The sequence below is a fragment of the Plectropomus leopardus genome, chromosome 22, assembly GCF_026936395.1.
Source record: "Plectropomus leopardus strain MGB_pleo_1.0 chromosome 22, ASM2693639v1, whole genome shotgun sequence".
Lineage (NCBI taxonomy): Eukaryota > Metazoa > Chordata > Actinopteri > Perciformes > Serranidae > Plectropomus > Plectropomus leopardus.
This window is the reverse complement of record NC_142197.1, coordinates 14,467,180-14,490,416: the sequence shown is the minus strand read 5'-3', so window position 1 is coordinate 14,490,416 and position 23,237 is coordinate 14,467,180. Positions and strand designations below refer to the sequence as shown.

Here is a 23,237-nt window from a genome sequence, read left to right as displayed (position 1 = left end):
GCCATGTGGAGTGTTTGAACTTCATGGAGATGGAAGGAGCCGACTCTGGGCTGGTCGTGGTCTGTTTCTTCAAGCTAAAACTCTGGCATATTTTCATGCATGAAGCATAATTTTGCACTTTTGTCTACTTGTTTGACATCAGGCAGCCTGATGTGATTGTGTTGTATTCTTTGACCTTTTCATGAGCAGCATTGTGGTGCGTTAATGCTCCTGTGTGGTCGGATTGTTGTGTTTTTCAGCACCTCATAGAATTTTGCAAATACGGCACCGTCTCTTTTGTATTGTATTCTAATTTGAATCATATGTTCATTAATTTTCTGCAGATTTGTATTATGAAATATATTTTAGAAGGCCATAATCAACACCAGAGTCGCAGCCTGTTTGTGTTTTCAGTTTTAATGCTGACTCAGCATGGCTGGAAAGCTGCAGAAAAGATGTTAACAGGCAGGCATCAGTCAAAAAGGGAGGAAAAGGAACGGGAGGGTTTTTTTCAGCTCTTCCAGTTTTCACATCTGGTTTTCTCCATGTGTAAAAATGCCACTATAAGGCTGCCATCACAGAGGTTGTAACTTCTACAGTGCTCCATAAAAAACTTTTGTGTCACTGTTGCTAGAGGAAGGGATGTCAATTTTTGAATATGTGCAGACAGATCACTTTTTGTTACTTTTATATGGGCTAGTTCTTCTTGGTTGCTCTCTCATCTTGTCCCTGTTGTCTGCTTTCTCTCTGTCTTCCTCCTCTGATGCCCTACAGCACTATAGCATCCACTGTCAGCACACTCAACTGAAAGATTGTCTGTGTCCATGTCTCAGACCAAGTGAGCTCCAGCTTTAAATGAGCAATTGAATGCATCTATAAATGGAGAGCTTATGCCTCTCACAGAAAGAAATCTTTCACAGACAAGCCAAAACCGCATAATGCAGTGTCTGTGTTGTGTAAATGCTCGAGGAAGCTTTTTGCATATTTTTCCAATTCTTTTTTTTTCTCTACAGCAAAACTTTTTGAATTGATTCTTTATCTGAACCACTATAAGGTTTCTGTTTTTCTCACAGGCCAATTCTCTCATCCATCTCCTTCACATCTTCTTGTGTTTTGCACTTGGTAATAACTCGACATCCTGCCTCCTAACCATGCCCCCACCATGAAAGCGATATGTGATGCGTGAATGTTGCTTAATATACTACAGCTGTTGTGCATGACATTCAATACGCGGTTTCTGTGCTTTTGATTTGTAAAGAGCACATATAGTTGTAAACTGATGCCAATTGCAGTTAGGAGTTTTTTCATTTTACTTGCACTTCATTCCAGTGCCAATGTTTCTATTAGTTGCATTGGTTACATTAGCAGTGTGATATCTAATCACAGGTAAACTATATCATAACAAATTTTGTTTTCTTCCTCCCCTTTTATCAACAACCTGCCAGCATCTGTAAGTGCTCAGACTTTGGTATGCTGTGGTATATAAGTTAGATCCAAAAGCACATTAAATTGAATTCTTTCAGTTAACTTTCATTATTAAATATTTTCCAGTAACTCAGTAAAACCATAGTTCTTCCCATGTTCCATATGTTTAGTTTGGGGCCACAGGGCAAAAAAAAAAAGTGCTGCTGGGCCACTAGTGACACTCCACCAACTCCACCATGCATTTTTTTTGGCAAACTTCAAAGTTCCTATTTAATCAATTGCAACCAGTGCTTTTTTTCTTGTAAAGAAACAAAATTTATCTTAAAATCAGTGCATTTTATCGAAATTAATTATGTGTATTCTTGAGGTACATCTGTTCACAGACAAAAAAAACAGCAATTCAAGAGGCAGGTGAACAAAGGAAAGTGTCTTGTGGGGCCAGGCTACAGATCTTGAAGAGCTAATTAACTGCTTGTAGATCAGAGTAGACTGTTGTGGGTATCCATGTAGGAATATGGATTTTCTTTGAATTGCGTTTTTGTTTGTTTGAGTCAGTTGAGTTGATGGTCATAGATGACATTGTTTATGTAAGCAAATAAAAAGTTCAACAAAATATTCATGAACAAGGGGGTCAGACTGTAGCAGGGTCAACATCCATATCAGAAAAACAAAATCACAAGGAAGATATCAAATACTGCAGAGCTGAGGCATGGGGCACAAAGACAATCTGGCAGAGACCTTGTGAAAGTGGACTGGTATATACTGGGGAGCTGATGGCGAATGAGGAACAGGTGAGTGATGATTAGCAGGTTGAGTGAATTCACTGATTAGGGCAGGCAGTAGGAGTGGCAGGGTCAGAGTTAGTTTTTTAATTGAGCTGTTTCTGTGTAGAAACAAACCAAGTCAATGAATGAACAAACTAGTTTAAAAACATGACAACATAAAAGATTCCCTACATTTTTTGTGACAGCCTGCTAGGTAATGGTTTATTTTTTAAAATTGATTTTCACCACACTGTCACAGGCAGAGTGAAAGTGAAATTTAACAGTTCATTGTGCTGGGTGCAAAAACTTGCTTTTACACAAATTTAACGTTTATTGTTGCCCTGTGTTCTCCAGCCTCACATGGGAACATTTTTAGCTTTTAATCCAATTGCAGGATTGGCAGCTTTAATAGTTAAATGACTGCAATTAGACTATAGCCCACATGTTCAATTCAATTTTATTTATAAAGCCCATTATCACAAGTCACTTTTTGCCTCAAAGGGCTATACAGCATAAGACGTCCCTCTGTTTTTGGACCGTTACTGCAAAGAAAGAAAAACTCCCCCCAAAAAACCTTTACGTGGGGAAAACAACAGTAGAAACCTCAGAAAAAGCAACTGAGAAGGGATCCCTCTTCCAAGTCGGACAGACATACAATAGATGTCATATTTACAGAACAATAAAGTTGCAGTAATATATAAAATGCTCATCAAATAACATAAAAATGCAAAGAAGTAACACTTTGAAGAGGGTGAATGTGAGTGTGTGTGGAGGTGAAACAAACATGGTTTTCTTGAATATGGGACCAGAAAGAAAGCAGGGAGCAAGAGTACCAAATCACAGAGCTGAATGGAAACATACTCTGATCTCCTATCCTATATTTTCCCCTCGTCTATCTTTTCTCCCTGTTTTTCTTCCCCGTCTTCTTGTTTCCCTTACTCTGGTTTGAGGATTGCTTCTCTGAGGTGAACCACAGCAGATTTTAGGCTCCACATCGTGCTCACTGGCGATGAATGCCACACAGAGCGGTTAGAGTTAATAAGGGAGTTCTTGGATTTGTTTCTCAAAGATGGGACGTGGACTTGAGAGTTACTTTGTGGTAAAATCAAAATGTGCCTTCATATTACTTCTTTCTTCGTTACGAGTCAACTTATGTGAGTCCCGCGACAGAACTAACGTCAACCACAATCTTTTCCTAACCCTACCCAAGTGTCTACTTGGACTCAAGGATGAACTGATTAGAATTTGGTGGTCAAAGGTAAAAAATAAAGGTCATTTTGACGTTGTCTGTCTCATTCCTTTGAATGCAATATCTCAAGAACGCCTTGAGGGAATTTCCTAAAATTTGACACAAATGTACACATGGACTCAAGAATGAATTGGTTAGAATTCGGTGTTAAAAGGTCAAGGTCACTATGACTAAGTGATGACATTTTATATCCAAAAAATCAAAGACCAGTTTCACTGTGACATCATAATATTCTGCAAAAACACTTTTCTAATCATTACTCAACATCATGTCTCAGGAACAGAAGGGGAGACATTTGGTCAAATACTAAAATATTGACATTATATTTGGTGTCCACCTTGAAACTGTGCTGATTGTTTAGATTGTCTGTTTGCACAGATGTGTGTGAAGCATCCATGTTTTCACAGACATGGATGTAAACTATAAGTGCAACTTGGTGGGTAGGTGGAGGCGTACAACTACAAAGCTGTAATTGTAGTTCAGTTTGCTTTTTTTACTGACCTGTTATGATTTTTCTCAGAAACCCATCTACAGGGTGGTATTGATGGTTTTGGCTGATAGTTCGAGACTCTGCTTGTAAGACTGTGCTCATGAGGTCAAGAAATCATTGGTTTCAGAAGTAACATAAATCCTCCATATAAACTTCAGGCCATTTAAGTAGACGGCAGTAAAGTGACTCATGTATATGGGGAGTTGGCTGCTTCCCAGTCGCATGAACGCCCACGTGTATGATATTATGTCACTCTCTCTCTGGACTTGTTGGTTAGTCAGCAGAAAATAATCCATTTGAGTGAGAGGCAGAGGTAGAGAGCATGAATGTGAAAGAGGACAGTATCAACCGTCATTCTCTTCTAACAGCAGGATTTAACTGCAGACTCTGCCAGGCGTCACAGAGCTTTCCTGCTGTAGTCTGAAGGTCCTGTCCACACTGGGAACCACACAGCTGTTAAAAAACTGACCTGATGTTCGACTTCTGGGGTTCAGAGTTTCCCAAAGAAGTTTTTCACACAGAGGTGAAAAGGTCACTGAAACGCTGTGAGAACAGATCCTGGGATAAAAAAGCCACTAAAAATAATTATTATTGTAGGGAATTTGGCAGTTACCTCCGCTGTTTTAATGATTAAACTTTTAATGACTATACCCTGGATGACAATCAGTTGATTATATTTTGATTATTTTCTTTATTTTGGTGTTCCAAAGATACTGTTGTCATGGCAATATGGGCAACTAGCATTAGGACTATTACTACTAGCACTAATCTGGCTGTTGTTAAAATGGGATAATTTAGTTGAGTTGTCATGGTTAGAAAATGCTTCAACAATGCCTCTATATATATTCGCAGATTCTTGCACCTTATATGTTATATGTTAATGTTGGAAAAGATCCCAACTCAGTTCAGATATTTACTTCAGCCTGGATTAGTGGTGTAGCTAAAAATCATATTCTTTCCTCTTTTCCAAAGGCATATACTGCATTTACCCTACTTACCCTGGACAAATGACTGTAATGTATATTTCATCTCCTACCATTTTACCTCGCTATGCTTCGTATAATGTGTGCACTTAAGCAACTGAAGTGAAAGTGACCTCACAGATTTTTTTTTTCAAGTTTTGAGGGTAACATCAGACGTATTCACTGCTACTATGTAGCACATCTAGTGCCTAAAATAGTTAAGAAAACATGTCAAGAAATCATTCCCCAGTCAAGCTCAGAGTGAGCATCCAAACCACAAAAGTTCACTGCATTACGCACAGCTGACCCCAGAGTAATCATGTCAACACTGTAAAAAATTAACTGCTTCCCTTTCTACTGTCTAAACAGTATAAAACATATTGCACCACCTGCCCAAACAGAATCAGTATAAAAGCAAAAAGGAAATATATCCTGCAAACATAGCTGTATATTTCACATTTTGCAAAAAAATGGAAGACATTTTACAGAACACATAGAGAAGAAAAGAGATGTTTTTTAAAGTATGTGTACATATAATTCATCAGTAGTGCTACCCTATACCCTCTGGAGGAGGATATGTCCATGTTCATGTTCTGCACTTTTGCTAAACTGTGGAAATAGTTTAGCTCCATCTGTTTAAACTATATAAATACTGCTGTACATTTACTGCAATACTTAATCCCAGTGTTTTACTTATACACAACCTGCATAACAAATAACCTCCATAGGATGTTTTGGCAAATGACTGACTGAATCGCTGCAGAAAGTAATTCAAACCTGGGACTCTGACATAAAGCAAGTGCTACAGCTGACATTTCATAGAATAGAAATATAAAATGGTCCACACTCCATTTATAGTAGAGGTGCTGTCAGAAGAAACACAGAGAGTTTCTTAGGTAGTAGCAAAGCACAAAGAACTTTTTTTGGGCATAAATGTCCAATAGGGACAGATGTTCACATGTGAAAATGTGAAATAATGACTTCAGCAGATTCTGTAAAAAAAACCCGGTCCAGTTGTAGTTATGAATGAATGACTTTCACTTTTCCTGACATGTTCTCTCTCTTAGTCCTTCACTCTGTGTGTTTATTCATTCAGCAGCGCTCTGAGGAGGCACAGATGTTAAAGTAGGAAAGAGCCTAACACTTTATCTAAAATATTTGCTCAATTAAAAATCAAAAGATACCCTGAAGACTCCTGATAAAATGTTCCACTTCCTGAAAACACATTTAGTTAATGGAAGCAAAAAAGCGGGCGATACGCAGCACAGCAAATCAAGATAATCTTTCAATCTTTGGCTCAAGAAAGTAGGCCCTACTGGTCATAGCCTGTTGTCAACACTGAACAGACAGTGTAGGAGATTAACCTCATTGACTGTAAAACACAGACAACCACAGATGTATCTCTTTTGGACAGAAGTGATCTGTTTTTTGGCTGAAAATTTTGATTTCTCACCAGGGAGCCTGGGAATTTGAGTCTAATGTAGAGTGCCAGCGTTTTTCCGACTTTTTCTCATCTTGGACAAAGTTGCAGACACATGTACACCTTCGGCAGGGTGGGATTCCCTTTAGACTCACTGCGGAGGACTGATAACTTCTCCAAACTCTTTTACTGCCTTTGTAAAATGTCTCTGCCTGCTGAACACATCCGCCATAACTGCATCACATCACTGAACAATAATAATTACACTTCCTTAGTGCATCGACCACATCTGTGTGCATGCTGTGTACGTGTGTCCTGTGTGTGTGTGCCATTATATTTTCTTTCAGTCAGTGATGATTGATGGCACAATGCCTCCATAACAACAACATCTGCGGCAGTAAAGTGTGCGCATAAAGACTGCGACATCTGCTCTATAAAAGTGTCTATAAGCATTCTTCTGAGCAAATTATACAATCTGTGTAAATAAATACATGCAGGAAACTCATCCAAATGCATATACGCATGAATGCTCAGCCACACACATACTGCACACAATCTTTTTTTTTCACAATCCTCAAAATAAAGCAATGATTTTATATCAACATAAACACAGTCTGATTATATCTCAGCATTTGCTGGCCAAACATGCTTATGTCTCCTCTTTTCTGCAACCTCTTTGCAAACTGTTTCAAAACAATCACCCATGTTCATTTTGATGATACAGATTGCAGGGGCCACCTACTCAGCCAAAAACAGAGCTGCGCCATGATCGGCACAGCAGATGTGACCCCTTCATATTTTGATAGGTGAAACAAATCTAATGATTGTGGGAAACACAAAAGCAATTCAAAATCCATTAAAATGCCTCTTATTCACTTCAAAGGGATATTCCAAACTGCCAAAAGCAGAACTTGTGCAATTCGGGAACATGAATCTGGATCTATTTATTGTCTGAGGAGAAGCTCCAAACCAGTGGTGATCCTAGACTCTGTGGTGGCCCTGGGCAAAGAAGCCTGTGGAAGCCCCCCGAAACCCCCTCGTGTCCTCCTCTTCTTGTTCCTTGTTCTTGTTTGTTCCTCTGCACAGGTGATAGCCATAGCTAGAGGCCTTATGTTTTTGGGTTGTCTGTTTCTCAAGAACACCTTATAAGGACATTTTGTTAAATTAACATCTTACTGGTTTCCCTCTCCAGATGGTACACCCTTGCTCCAAAGAATCTAGTTTCAAGGATCATCTCTGTTGTTTCTAGCTTTGGGACAAAATGTCGACAGTGACAAACCTTCAATCTAACCATCCCAACATTGCAGGGATGACATAGCATTTATGAAACGTATTCCAGCGTGGGATTTTGATTTAAAACTCCAGAGAGGATCTGTTATCGAATGGGAATAGTTGGGAATCCCTGTTTCATACATTAGAGCCTTCAAAGACACTTTTACTGTGTGTGTGTGTGTGTGTGTGTGTGTGTGTGTGTGTGTGTGTGTGTATGTATGTGTGTGTGTGGCTGGAAACACTGCAAGAGAGTGGAAACATTTCCCCCCGCTGGCACAGAAGTGAAATATTGTTATACATGCTGTCTCATTCGACTCCATCTTGAAAAGGTTAAATGCTGCACCAACCCACACAACATCTTGAAAATGTATAAGGATGCAGACAGATTGGATTTCCAGCTCTCCTGCAGATTCTGGAGGTTTTCACTTTGTGTTTTGATTTCATTTGTTGTGCACATCTGCCTCAAACCTGTAAACCATCAGCATGGAACACAGAAATTAATCTTTATTTTAGGGGTCAAAGTTTATGTGAATCATTTTCAAGTATCATTCTCACTACTTAAAATCTTTGCAAAACACATTCCAGCTTCTTTCACAGTTAAAGAACTCATGTTTCTTTCTTTTTCCTCCTATGCAGGATTGAATAACATCCCGTCTGACCTGCCATCTGACATCGTGAAGATGGATCTGTCCAGTAACACCATTAAACATCTCAGGCCCAAACAGTTCCTGCTGTCCAAAGACCTCAAGCTGCTCAACCTTAGTGGCAACAGCCTGCAACATATAGACACAGGTAACACAGTAGCCTCCAAAAGCTCACACACACATCAGAGCACTTGAATTCATAATACCAAGGGCGCAGAGACACTTGTCTCTGATTGGCTGTCAAGTGTTTATTAAAATTATATAACAGGGTAAAGAGACTATCATCATATATGCACACAGCCACATGATATGTAGATTGATGAACACTATGGTGAACTAAATTTTACAAACACAATTTCTGCTTGGAAACATCTGTACCACTGTGCAGATGGAAGAATCCATCTACTCATGGAGGCATGTGCTTCTGACAATGCAAGTAGTAAACATTAGACACATCTTCGATGTTTGAGCTGCAACTTTAGCTAGCTCAGGGTGACTTTGAATTACATACTGTACATTTTGTATATATTCTCTATCTCTTCCTTTTGTAAATACAATTACATGTCTATGTCTGTCTTTTTTTCTATTTTTCTTATCCCTAACTTATTTCCCTCCCCTGTACTGTGAGCATTGCCAACCCGGAAAAAAATCCTTGTTCCTTATTTGTTGAACTTGGCCAATAAATGTGATTCTGATTCTGATAAGTGGGCTAATGATAGGTGCACGCTTCCTGCTGCGTGGGGATATGGTTGGCGGGTGTTTTTTGGTAGAAAGAAAACATTGCCTGCACAAAAACACACGAATGTCTGTGGATTATCGTAAATAATTGGGTCATGATTGGAAGAAGAATTTTCTGTTGAGCATTTCAAATGTATTTTTTGGCGCTCTGAGCACCACAAGCTGAGTGCCATCTACTTCCATTAGGCTGGACAGAAGGCAGACATCTCTGCGGCCGACATCTCCAACACTTAGCAACTCACACCACAACAATCTACACTGATAAACAGCACAAAAGAAAGGAGGAAACATATATATTTTTGCTGTTGTAGTGAGCTGCCCTTTTAACAACACAAATAACCAAATATACAACTCTTAATTCTAAACAGAGATCCTGGAGAAGTTCAGCAGAATTCATCAGGGAAACAAGATTATTCATTGTTCAAAAGATCGATCTTACTGAAGCAGAATATCTGCTTAGAATAGTAATTCTGCCTTAGCACTAGCCCCATTAAAAAAGTGCAGACTCATTACCTACTCCATGTTAATGATGTCTGGGCTCGTGTCTTCCTGCCCAGGAGGGAAATCCTTTACAAAACCTTGTAGATTTCTTCATTACACTGCAACATATGTAAACAATCTACTGCAACTTGCACCAGTGTGTCCAAGACTATTTGGAAAGTGAAAAAGAAATTCTGCATAAGTCTGAGAGCTTGTGATAGCCAGTGAGTGACATATGGTCTCAATCATGCTCTCCCTCCCTAATCACATTCACATTGAGAGAAAAAAAAAGCATTTGCAAGCGGTTGTTTGTCTTTCCTTTTCATTCATGTTTCTTTCTCGTTCTGGTCATACTTGCTGCTCTTAAAAAAGCATAAACAAAAGGCTCTGGCACACTGGTATTATTACTAATAAATGCACAATTATTTCTCATTCATTGTTGGGTTTGGCTGATGTTTGTGCCAGAATGCGGTGGTTTTTCCTTGCAAGACAAGCCTCAAAATAGAGAAAAAGAATCATTTAGATTCACAGGAGAGTAAGGTATAGTTGAAGGGCAATTTAGTGCCCTTTTCTACGACTAACTTGACATTTTAGAAATTGTCACAATGAAATTCCACCCACCTGGAATTCCAAAACAAGAAAAAGAAATCTTACTCCCCAAGTTTCAGAAGATCTTTCTTGCTTGCACCTCCCTTTTGTCATTGTAATTGAAAGAAACAATGGGGCAGCAGACAAATATATAATAATAGGACTTGTGCAACAGTGATATCTGTAGTTATGGTGACCAGAGACTTTGAAATTGTGTTTATTTGTTATGGAAACTCGTTGCCAACATCAGCTCAGAGCGGGGCAAGCCTGGGGTGTAAATCCCTAATTCATCACCTCTGTTGAAGTTGGATGGGGGTTGTGTTTTTTTGCTTTGTTTGCTGAAAAAAATGCATGTGCATGAAAGCTGGAAAAAAATGATGATAGGGTTTAAAGCATTAGCCTCTTAAAATTCATGGAGATTAAAGTGGTATGTAGAGCTCTTTGGTGACATTTTTGTACATGACAAAAAGTTGACAGTCATCTCAAAAGATGGTGAGATGAGGATGCTTTGAAACAAAACAGATGGGAAAACCAATTATGGAAGAACAAGCTAAAGGAAGTGTGGTCATTAGAATACTTTTTCTCATGGCCAATGGATTTCAACCAATAGAAAAATACCTAAAATTGGCAGGAATATGAACAGGCATTATCTCCTGCTGATTTCAGGACACACAGTCCAAAGTAGAGTAATACGCTTCCTTTGCATATTCAAAGGTAACTTGCACACTGAGAAAATATTCATTCATTTCAGTGCCTGCATGGGAAATATAAAAGTAGACCTAAGAGAGATTCCTGTGGCCATAGTGGCTCAAAAACAGATGATCAAATGATCAGTAGCCCATTTGGGAGAGTCATGAGTCTCATGAGTCTAGAGATAACAGGGGCCTCCCTCAACCCTCCGTTATCCTACTTCCTCTCCTAAAGTTCCCTCTATCGCTGTCATCTTTACAGTTGAATGATGAGATTTCAGTAAATTATTTGTTGCAATGATTGAAAATGGATTTCAGAAGGATTTTTGTTCCCAAAGTCCTTTTTCTTTCATGCCTCTCTCTCAGTGATGTCTTTATCCTTGCTGTATTTTTCTACCTTTTATATGTTCCACACACTCTCCTCTTTTTCTTTTTCTTCTTCTTCCTCCTCCAATTTTCCTCCCCTCCTCTCTTCCGCTCTGTCGAGATCAAAGCTGGGCCCACGGCTAGTGGACAGTGTGAAACAGTCTTCACTGTCCCATTACACAGACTGATAACAATGTCTGGAACCTTTTAAGGATGACACTCACCATTTTTACTGGGTTGATTCACAAGTGGTGATCTATAAGAGACATCTAGAAATTATTATAATGTCCTGTTATCAGAAGGTCAGGTGGTCTTGACTTCACCCATTCTAAAGCACTGTGTCATTTCAGAAGACAAAAGTTTTGGTTAATTTTTAGTAGAAACACACGTCATGACCAAATCAGAAGAAAATCTTCCAACTCTGCAAGGTATTATCATACTAATGAATTAGCACTCCAAGAATGGCATTTTCATGTTATGTACTTAATGTGAAGTTACCTACTTAACCTAAAGTTATATACGTAAGGCTGAGCAAAAGAAACATGGAGAGATATTACCTTAAAATAACTCAAGGTTAACTTGGTTTCACAGGGGACACAAACACCTTCTCCTGAGGGAAAGTCTTGTGTTTGTTAGACCCACCCAACACCCCAATCTGCCTGCTCAGGCAAACTTTCGCCCTTTGTACTACTTCCTTCTTTACTCCCGTCAGTCCATTCATCACGTGCAGCCCTATATGCAAATTCAGCTGCAGTACTTTCCATAGGTATACATACAAACAGTACATGAGAACAGCCTGAACTCTGCAGTTCCCTTCAGCTCTGTCTGGTGTCTTGAAGTTCATTGTTTTGATTTTACAGCACACTGCTTTACTCTCACAACTCTCATCTGTGCAGTTTTCTGAGGCAGTAAGCAGCAATTTCTGCAAAAGGGCTCCAGTAAACCAACTGTACACTACCTGTAGGGGTTAGATATAACACGTGGCTAGGAACACTATTTCAAGTAAATAGTTATGTTACTCCATTTCTGCAAAATGTGTGAATAAATAAATGTTTGCTAAGAAAAGGTGACAAGATGAATATTTTAACATTCAGACATCAGTATAAGAAAGCATCTTATTTTGTTCTACTTTTTTTCCCCTCCCAGCTGCATTCGCAGGACTGCTGTACCTCCGTGAGCTTGACCTGTCCAACAACAGCCTCCATTACTTTCAGTATGGTGTACTGGAGGACCTCTACTTCCTACGGAAGCTCTCGCTGGAGAACAACCCCTGGATCTGCGACTACAACATCCACTACCTGATCTATTGGCTCAAGCACCATCCCGGCATCTTCTACACCGGCCTCATCTGCTCCGAGCCAGAGGAGTTCAGGGGCTGGCGTGTCGAGGATTATGTCAAGACCTACAATGGGGAATGTCCCAAGGATAAACAAACTGGAGGAATGGATACAGGACAGGGAGGACAAGGGGGGATGGACAATGAGGCACAGGAGGTGGTCGGGGAAACGGTTGCTGCGCATGGTGATCGTTTGCCACAACACCTGAAAGAAAAGAAGAAGCCGAATAGGTTTGAGATCATCAGGCTGAGTTAGAAAGATGGTGGATCAGCAGACAGGTGTGGTTTAGTGTGGAGGTCAAAGGAGTGTTGAAATAAAATGGAGGTCTGTAGACAGGCTGAAGAATGGATTCATAAAGGTAGACTTAGTGATTTGTTGTTTAAATAAAACATGATGCTTAAAAGTACAATTTGTGGGGAAAAATCCTTTGAGTAATCAACATTTTCCATCTTGTGTGGATAAAAGAAAATCAGATTTTAGAATGTTAACATTTTCTTAAAAGATTATTAGTTGCAATGTTATATTGCTAAGTTTGCATTTAAAGGTTTAGGAGCTTGCATTTGAGCTTTTGTTTTATCTTTTTTGCAGAACATTCCCGATTCAGTCTGTATCAGATCTAATAACCCCAATGACAAAAAACGTTTCTCTGAATATCACACAATGAACTGCAGGTGCTCTTTTTTCTTCTGTTACAGTCATTTTGATAATGAGTTCGGGATGTACTTTATTTTCCTTTCAAGGAAGTAGTTTTTATTCTTTTTTTGTATTAATTAATGTATGACATTGTCTACCTGTTTTCTGGAAATAAAATTGGGTTTATTTTTTCTGAAAATTTGTTTTACTAAGTGATGGATAGACACATATGACATTTTTTTTGTTTCTGACAGAAATCTTTTCATTTAAACCCAAACCATGGTCTTTTACCTAAACCTGAACAAGAATGTTTTTGTGCCAGAAAACCCTGAGGGCAAACTTCTCCTTATGTCTGGACAGACATGACTGACAACAAAAAATGTAAGTCAACATACAAAACTTGTTGAACCTACAGTGCCAGTGGTTAGCAACCCAATATGATTGGAAGCAGATGTACTGGGTCATACAGTGACTCACTGTTTTGATGAGGTCATGTAAGTTTCCAGATACACTTAACTTGGAATCTCCCAAATGTATCATGACTGATAATTATTGCTTAACATGCTAAATTATATAAATGGCCTGATATTAGACCTTAAAGGGGTTCTTTGTAAAACTTAGTGTATGAGAGGTCTACACATGATTCTCAATATGGAGATGGTTGAGACAGAAGCTAATGGTGCTAACTCCATAAACAACACTAACCAATGGCAACAGTGCTGCAGAGCTATCGGTGTTAACCGGGGGTGAACCAGAAGGTGGTTGTAACTGCATTATCGGTGCAATGCAAAGCAGTGGCGATGCTAGCACATTTATGTACTTACATGCATGCACAGCCAGATAGGTTTGCCACAACAAACCACAGAAAAGCTTGGATTACAACACATATGGAAGCAGCATAAATTCGTTGTCTGCCCACAGCACCATTCCTCCACTATATCTTTACATTGCATAGTAGTTTGTTGCTAGAACCCTTATCGCTGTCAATGATGGAAATTTTCTGACTTTTTTTAAATCAAATCAGGTAAGTTACTCCTGAAACTGCCCACAGGCTACATTTCAACCAAGTAAAGGTATAACATGCACCCACAAAACTATCATCTATCAATAAGGTTTAGGCGGGAAATCCAGTCTTCCCTTGTTGTTAGCTAGTGCCATCCAGTGTACTGAAGACACATAACACATAACACATAACATAAACACTTTTTTTTTTAACTTGAAGTCTTATCATTGAGATTATTATTCTCAGGTATGGTCACATTTTGGGCCTTTAGACCAGTTAAAAACAGGATAGAGCAGATCAGATTTCAATTTAGTAGAACTTGCTCAAATTAAAAGCCTAGTGTGTAGGATTTGGTAGTATCTGGAGGTGAGGTTGCAGAACTGAAACTTCCGCTTTGTGCCAATTGTTTAGGAGAACTTTGGTGGGCAATGCAAAAACACAAATTGCCGTATCTAGAGCCAGTGCTTGATTTGTCTGCACTGGGCTACTGTAGAAGCAACACGGTGGATTCAGTGGAAGAGGACTCACTCTGTATGTAGATATAAATTGCTTATTCTAAGGTAACAATAACACAATTCTTATTTTCAGGTGATTATACAGTAATTAAACATACGTATTTATGAGTATTATATTACATCTCTGCCAATAGATGCCCACACCTTTAAGTAAGTCCCCGCTGAGGAATGACATTATTTCATTGTCATAGATTTGTAATTTATTGGTGGTCTGATGGAGCAAGATTCTCATTTTGGATAACAGGGCAAGCCTACAGCTGAATTGTTCCCAAGATTGTTCCGCTTGTAACTAAATCAATGAGCATTAAGGCAGATTAAATGAATTAGTGTAAGAGAGTAACAATCAGTGCGAGTCCTGCTACATGACTTCCAGATTGGTGTTTGAATAAGGCCTGCCAACTTGGCATTAGACGCAAAGACAGATTATATCCTGGATGTAAGCCTTGTTAGCTCAGTTACTTTGACTATTGTGTTGGCAGGAAGTGATTTTGGCAAACACCAGCCTTAAAGGTGATTTTTCCTGTTTACTGGGTTGCATGTAAACGTAGTTAATTGTGTCTTAGTGGCTTCACAGATGTTTTAAATCACCTTCCTATTTACTGTCTGAGGCAATGAACAACCAACCTGCAGGTTTTGGTAATGTGTGACAGCACAGTGCCCTCCAGTGTTCACAATGAATGTCCACAGGCTCATATAAGAAATGTTTCACATACAGCAATGAAAGATATTATTAGTCAAACAAATATTTCTATTTCACAGTATTTTGGCTTGCAGCAGGTTCTCCAGGATGTTTTCATCCAGAGTGCAGCAGCAGAGGATCACAGCTCGTCATTGCGGCACCACAATATGGAGGTCACATGGGTGAAATACTCAGAGTCTGATGTGCTACAATAACATCTAACATCTTTACCATATTTTAACATCTTTTCCAGCAGAGTGAAGTGTGGAGACAGCATTTTGTTCAATTACAACATAAACTTACTAATTTGCCAAACTTCCTTATTTTTCTGTGAGACTCTTTGTTATCATGTTTCTGGCACTGAACAGCGTGTGCAAGCTCTACGACTCAAAAGGCCCTGACACACCAAGCCAACAGTCAGCCATTGGTTAATGTTGGCCCATTAGTGAGTGTCCATTGCCCTAGTTTTTTCAATGTGTCCCGCAGTTTTGTTACTAGTCTGCCCTTGTTGCCTTTTTTGCAGCTGATTCAGCTTGTTTAATTGACGGTGGAGCCTGTCAGTGAGAGAAATCACTCTGATTGGCAGTTCAACTTAGTGAACGAGAAGAGAAACAAAAGTGGTAAAAGTGAACAAACGACTAAAGTCAAGAGGATGTTTCATTGTAACAAGTGTTTTATATTAGGTAAGATAATTTTCTAGTCACTGAGCTCTTTAGCAGAACTAGTTCGTAATTGTTATGTACGGTTAATGTAATTTGTTCCTCTAACATCACGTTGTGTTGTTAGTGTGCTAACTGGCCAATGAGGAACTTGAAAGCATGCTGTTGGTCTTCCAATTTCCCTTTTTGAATGATGTATTCTGTCTGCTACCACCTACTGAAATGGAGAGTTATTTCCCTTCATGCAGGTGCAGAATGTACGTGCTAGTTGGCCATTGACTGTTGTCTTTGTGATGTTTTTGGGTGCAACTTTTTGGCCCTGACAGAGGCAATGCGAGGCGAAGCAACAATCCTTTGTTGCCAATGGTTCTGTGAAGTCGGTTTGTGGTGTCTGGGCCTTTAAAGTCTACTCTTATTACGTGGCATGCACATGAGAGTTGCTTGTGCCTCGTCTTTCTCAGTGAATGAGAAATGGAGAAAAATGTAGAGCACAAAAAGAAAAACAGGGAAATTTCAGATGTCCTGGTAAGACGAATTTCCATTTCCTATGCAAAGTTTTAAAGGAAAGGGGCATTCATTTTGTAAAATCTGCCACAACAATTATTTATATTATATATAAATATTTATATATTTATTTATATCTTGGGTCAGGTAAGTCACTGAAAAGTAAACTGAACTGATATTTCAATACTAAAGTTTACCTTCCTCAATACAAAGATTCTGAGTTCTTGAGGCCTCTTATAGCCATATTCCACATTTGTGCATCTTATACCCTTATCATTCCCTTTCTCCAACATCCACAATGATTGTCCATCCTATCCACATTCGAATCAGCAACATGTCTTCTTCTCTGGTGGCGTGTAAGCAGCTGCCATGCCGTTAACCGGCCGAGAGTTGGACCGGAGGAGCACTCGAGGTGTGTTACCGCTCTCTGAGTCCCCCTGCTGGACATTGAGGCCATTACGAGACAGCAGCTCCTTGGCCATCATGAGAAAAGCCTCTTCCACATTTTGACTCTCCTACACACAGAGAAGGAGATAGGAAACTTTAGAAAACATTTTTTTACCAGCTCCTCTGTGTTGTAAATGCCTGAGTGCACTTGTTACCTTTGCAGATGTTTCTAGAGCAGCAAGTATGTCTTTCTCCTTTGCCAGATTGCAGGCTTCCTCAAACAGAACTTGACGTTCCTGCTCCAGGTCACATTTGTTACCTACATGGAGAGAGTCAGGAAGCTGAGAAATACAGATATACTTTAAAAGGCACAGTTGAACCCTAAAATAAAGAAATGCACGTTTTTCCTCTTACTTGTAGTGCTAATATCATTCTTGATTGTTTTGTGAGTTGCCAAATGTTGGTGTATCAGCGCACAGAAAGCAAGCATGTAAGAGGCCCGTACTCTTGACAGTGCAAGATGTAAACTGTATGGCATCCTCTATGTAACATCGTCTAGCTCAGTGGTGCTAGGTGAGCAAACATTAGATGTACTTTTCCTCTTGCGCATGATGTGGTTTGCAGGTTTAGTTCAGTAAAAAGAAAGTAGTTCCTGTATGAAACTGCTCAAAACAAGGTCTGTGGATGATCTTGAGCAACCAGTTCATTTCGAGAAAGAGCATAGGCAGATTATGAGACAATGGGCCCCTGGGCACAGATATGGAAAACGTCCCACCACCTCTCTGGAGCAGGAGAAACAGGCTTTATCGTTGTTTAACCCCTTTCAACGTTTTGAATGTCTTTGTCCTCATTATGCATTCCTCTGTGTCTCTTTGTAGCCATTTTGTGTCTTCTTGTAATTTGTTTTTCTTTCTTGTCCCTTTTCATAGTTGTCATGTGTCTCTTAGCAGATGTTTTGCATCTCTTAGCAATTCCGCCTCTTTGTGGCCTTTTTGCATTTATTTATTGTCATTTTGTGCTTCATGTGGTCATTTTAAGTCTTTTACTGGTTAGTGTCTCTTTGAGTGACATTTTGCTAGTGAATACCAGGGGGCCCTGACACTTTGAGCCCCTGTGTCTGTGCCTGGTTGGCCCATTCAGTAATTTATACATGGGAAAGATAATCTGCTGTTAAGTTTTTCAAATGTATTTTTTATTTTTTTTGCACTTTAAGCCCCACAAGAGGACTGCCATCTATTAAATTGGAGCGAGTGTAAACATTTCTATGGCCGATACCTCCAACACTCTGCAACCCACACCAAAAAAAATCTAAAACGATAAATAGCACTACGGGTAAGAGGGAAAATATGTATTTCTGATTTTTGGGGTGAACTGTCACTTTAAACACCTAACAGTAGTCTGTATTGCCAAAGCCCTGTTAATTCTATTATAAAATTGCCTAACTTACATGCCAAGGGCAAAATTTCATCACATTTATGTGAACATGCAGTGCTGTATGCTGCAACATATGTTTTTAAGTGTATGTGTAATAGAAGAGATCCAGTGAATTGAAAGCTTCGTTTTTCCACACTTATTAGCCTCTACAAGAAAATTTTAGTTGATTCTGAGTTCAAAACTTTTACCACCCAGCTATTCACTTCAATCACTTGACATTACTGTCTGTTTTTTTGTCCACCCTCTTCTTACAAATTGCTTCTGATACACAGACATCCTGTATAACTGCGCCTCACGTTAACTTTTCATGTCCACACTCACCTATAAGAACCAGCACTACATTGGTCGCTCCATAGAGCTCCACCTCTTTGATCCAGTGAGTTACCGAGTCAAAGGTCGAGCGCCGTGTGATGTCATAGGCGATGATAGCACCGTGAGCGCTGCGGTAGTAGCTCTGGGTGATCGTACGAAACCTCTCCTGACCTGCCGTGTCCCACACCTGCATCTGTTACACACACACACAGACATAGACGGGAACAAGGAATCAGCTGTAACAGCTATATAGACTGAATTGGCTGACAACGGCGATAGAATATAACACACACACACACACACACACACACACACACGTGAGGAACAGTGTGTCAGATTCCTTGTATCCCTCTGCAGATTATTCCCTGAGCATCTGACAGACCATGTTAACTTGGTAACAGCTGTCATAGCAACCAATATAAACTCACCAGCTCAACCCATTTGTTTTCAGCACCAGTGTTTGTAGTTTGAACTATTCCTATCTGGATAAGCTTTGAAACTAGATTACAAGTGAATGAAATAAAGGCGTTCATTCTTGGATCTAAATATAGCCTGTAAACATATATAACACTTGTGTATTTTACATACTCTTAAAAAGACAGCTTTTATTTTTTTATTACTCACTCTGTATGTTGAAGTTGCAAAAATAAAGAAAGAAGTGAGTGCACTGACTCACTGCAGACAAAAGATCTCTCAAGGGAAGAAAATTCAAGAAAATCCTCCTCCTTGTGCAGGATAGCCTACAGACTGTGACAATAAAACAGCAGCTATGACCACTTATCATCAAAGACTGGAGAAGAAAAATAGAAAGGGCAAATGCACAAAGTATTGAGTAGCTCAATGACATGCAGCCTCAGGCTTGAATTGTAAGTTGGGGGTTGAGGTTAACACCCAAACAGGGGCTGAGCGCTGTTTGTTTGTTTGTGGAGTCAGTAAGAGTGGTTACATGGACATGAATAACCTGTTTTTTAGGCTTATGTAGGTTATGATCATATTTGAGACATAGTGTTTACATGAGACAAATCAGGCAGCAAACCACTGTTCAAGACCAACAAACAACTAAACTGGTTGTGTTTTAGTGAACCATTGCTGTGTCTCCAACTGGGCATTTTGTAGTGGCCCGTCTGTGCTTTTTTTGACACTTTTAAGGCTCCAGACATGTTTTGTAGCTACCAGCGGGGATAGTGCCACAAAAAGTGTATTTTTTCACAGAGAAATGACTGTTACTTACTGTGACTTACCATGACATTTCTTTGTTTACAACAGAAATTGTGCACTCCCCCATGTGTTTTTTTTTGTGCCTAAACCAACTGCACATTTGCCTCAACACTGTTGAAATCTTAAGTTTTAATGAATCTGCCAAATAATAACGTGCAAATGTAACACGTGCAGCAATTTTTCTGAGGGTTGGCTTTTACTTTCACGTTCACTGGCGAGCATGTTTACAGTAACTAACAATTCTGCAAATTATACCTTTGAGGTTTTATGACAAAGATATATGAAATTATGCCTTCTGAATTAAACTTGAATAGACGACTTAAGTTGAGACAGCATGTCATGACTGTTTATCTTACAGTCATCTAACTGGCTTGTCAACAAGACAATACAATTGGTGTAGGTGTGTTTATTTGAGTGTGTGTGTGACTGTTTCTTCCCCCCTGGCCATGACAAATCTACAGATAAAGCTTCATGGCATTCATACAAACAGAAACATAAGAAATAATAGTAAATTCTGATATTTTCATGACTTAATTTGTTCAGTTTGGGCACCCTTATTCACAGTAGTGCCACAGTGGATGTGACTACCCATTGACCACTACAGATAATTAATTTGCACATGAATGATGATCTAAAGGGTTTCCAGAACTACTCAGGTAACAGAGTAATTTCTGATGCATGCAGAAGCAATCACTGTGCACCTAAACGGTTTACTTCCTTTTCCATCTCAATGACGGAACAGAGAAGTCATCCCAGGTTTGTTTTTGTCTGCACAAAAGCCTCAAGCAAAACCTGAAGTACGGGTCCTTCATGTGAGCAGCTGGTCTGACTGGTTCTGGACTGAGTCTAACTGACACTATAACCAAAGGACACCTCTCACTGTGGTGTCATTTGGCCCTAAACCTTAAAAGGCCATCACATCTGACAGGAGTTTTCCTGATTTATGCCATAGTATTCATAAAATATTTTTCAAGAAAAGGGACATACAGTAAACATGCTGCAGTTTGCTGTTGTGCCTTTCATTGTCAGAGCCAGCTGGCTCTACAACACCCATGATAGGGATCTAGGCATTTCGCTGCAGCATAATTAGGGTTGTTTGTTAAGTTGTTTGTTAAATCAAAGGCTTTTTAATAGCATATAAAATGCATTTTAACACTTGTTTCAGAGTCACACAGGGCCAACTTTTTAATATATGATGGTAAACAGTAGGGATGATATGTTCTGTAATTATTCATTATTATATCACATTATTTTCCCTATTTCCCAGAAGTATACAGCAATAATTCCTCATTAAAAAATTAATTGGGACCTGGATCAAGATAAGACACATAAAACGAATGTATGGATTAACCAATTAAATTTCATTTAAGTGTTTTTATAGCTGACATTTATCATTTAAGACTTTTTAATACCTTATAAGGCCTTTTATAAAATTGAATTTAATACTTTTTAGGACTCTCCAAGACCCCAGGATAGTCTCTAACACCTTAAAGTCCTTCTTTACCCCTTTCTAATGCCAAATCCTTGACTTTAATCTACAGTCACGTGCTACTTAATGTCTTCAGTGACTACAACAGTCATTTGTATTTTGAAAATTTAACTCTGAATATATGGTTAACAGTGGTGGAATGTAACTAAATACATTCACACAAGTACTCTCTTTATGCCAGTTTATACTTTAACTGCACTACATTTCTGAGGGAAACATTGTGCTTTTAACTTCACAATATTTATTTGACAGCTTTATGTACTTTACATGTTAAGATTTTCATTTAAAAAAGACAATAAGAGTTTATAAAATATGATGTTTAGTCATGAATTAAATGATCAGTTTAGCCTACAGCTTAAGTGATTAGTTGACGTATCAGTTAGCTATTTAACAGAAAATGTATTGCCATTTTTCTTTTTTCTCTTTTTCTAATTTTGGGGTTTGGGGTTTTCACTGTATATTTTTACTTTTAATTCTTCAGGTACATTTCTTGTATCTACTGAACTGTATACCCCTTTCATCACTGATGGCTAGTTGCAGAAAAAGTTCCGCATATGGGATATAGATGTATAAGTTCTGCATATATTGTTATTACCACTTCAACACACACACCCCAAAAGACTCCACATGCATTAATGTCCCTGCACACACTCAGTCACGCCAGTGCCAACCTTAACTTTCTTCCCCTCGATGTCCACCGTCCTCACAGTAAAATCCACTCCTATAGTGTTCTGCTGTCTCTCTGAGAAAATCCCTGACTTAAAATTCTGCACCACGCAGGTCTTCCCTACATTTGAGTCTCCGATCAGAATAATCTTGAAGAGGAAATCAAAAGAGTCGTCATGCTCAGGTCCGAGGGCCTGCATGGTGGAGGTACAGTAGAGTCTGTGGATGTGAGTGTGTGAGAATGGAGGAAACACTCCCTCTCTTATGTACCGTAGATCACTAGGAATGTTTGAGGCCTAGAGATGCTGTTATCTTTATGCTTGAATAACAGATCTGTCACAAGAGAGCAAACTGATCACAAAATGCAGTTATGCTGAGAACTGTTATCCAAAAAGAAACAGTTTCTCCCTCCAGTGAGAGCTACAGTTGGTCAGATTTCCTGCAGCAGGGTGACTTTGGTTACATTAGTCCACATGTAGCCTGTAAAACCAGTTTAGGGTTCAAAAAGTTTGTTTGTCAAGATGCAAAAAGGTGTCGTGCAAAGGTTAGAAAACAAGCAGCAATCTGGAAGATTCAACTGCCTGTTTGCAGTGGTGAACACTAAAATGTTTTCTCTTTCTTCAGTATCTCCCTCTCTTTTCTTGTACTCTTCCAGTTGGACAAAACCGCCTCAGTAACTGCTGCTCCTTTCAGCTCCTTCTCAGGTGTTGACCCAGTTTGTGTCCCACAGCGCAAAAAAGCATGTCTACACATCCCATCCTTTTTGTCCTCCTGCACAGGTTAGCTGTTCACCAAAGGAAAAAGGAAACTTCCTTAATATAAACATAAAAAAGATTCTTGTCTGTAACCTAGGTTCCTGTCCAATCCACCTGCTGTTCTTTCACACACGTGTCAGCCTCTTTTTCCTCTCTGCTTCGCTTTATCTCTGCGTCCTTCTGTCATCAGTTTTTCCTGTTCTCACTGACTTATAGCCTCCTGCCTCTCTCTCTCTCTCTCTCTCTCTCTCTCTCTCTCTCTCTCTCTCTCTCTCTGTTGATAGCACCTGTGGAAACAATAGAAACCCGCCCTACCTGTTCTAGAAAAGTAGCCCAGCCCCACTGTGGCTGTGGGATCCTGGGTAATGCAGTCATTTTACCAGTAGAAAGGTATCAGTCATGTAAAAGAGTGCACAACACACTTTGGGATGTTTTGAGTGTTCAAGTGTTTATCATCTATGTTACTGCATGTGTAATTTATATATTTCTGTATGTAATAATAGTTTTTATTGATCTAATATTTATATAGTATAGTGTATAATTGAACTTTCTTAAGATAAAGAACATAACCGGGAATTAG

The 23,237-nt window shown here is 39.2% G+C and overlaps 2 protein-coding genes across 2 annotated transcripts in view; one reads left to right on the top strand and one right to left on the bottom strand.

Annotated features, from left to right (window-relative positions):
- The window catches only part of lrrc17 (leucine rich repeat containing 17), a 28,907-nt gene extending 15,672 nt beyond the window's left edge, over positions 1-13,235 (top strand). Inside the window, exons 4-5 of the mRNA XM_042511476.2 lie at positions 8,198-8,353; positions 12,213-13,235. Of these exons, the coding sequence (XP_042367410.2) occupies positions 8,198-8,353; positions 12,213-12,658 (602 nt within the window). The 3' untranslated portion in view covers positions 12,659-13,235. The remainder of the gene's footprint in view (positions 1-8,197; positions 8,354-12,212) is intronic.
- A 1,493-nt stretch (positions 13,236-14,728) lies between these two features.
- Positions 14,729-22,865, bottom strand: LOC121961660 (ras-related protein Rab-19-like). Its single transcript, XM_042511725.2, has 4 exons — positions 21,908-22,865; positions 18,539-18,722; positions 16,999-17,102; positions 14,729-16,911 (listed from the first exon to the last, which is right to left on the bottom strand). The coding sequence occupies exons 1-4, from the start codon at positions 22,100-22,102 to the stop codon at positions 16,723-16,725; spliced, it is 672 nt and encodes a 223-aa protein (XP_042367659.1). The 5' UTR covers positions 22,103-22,865; the 3' UTR covers positions 14,729-16,722.
- Positions 22,866-23,237: the final 372 nt, after the last annotated feature.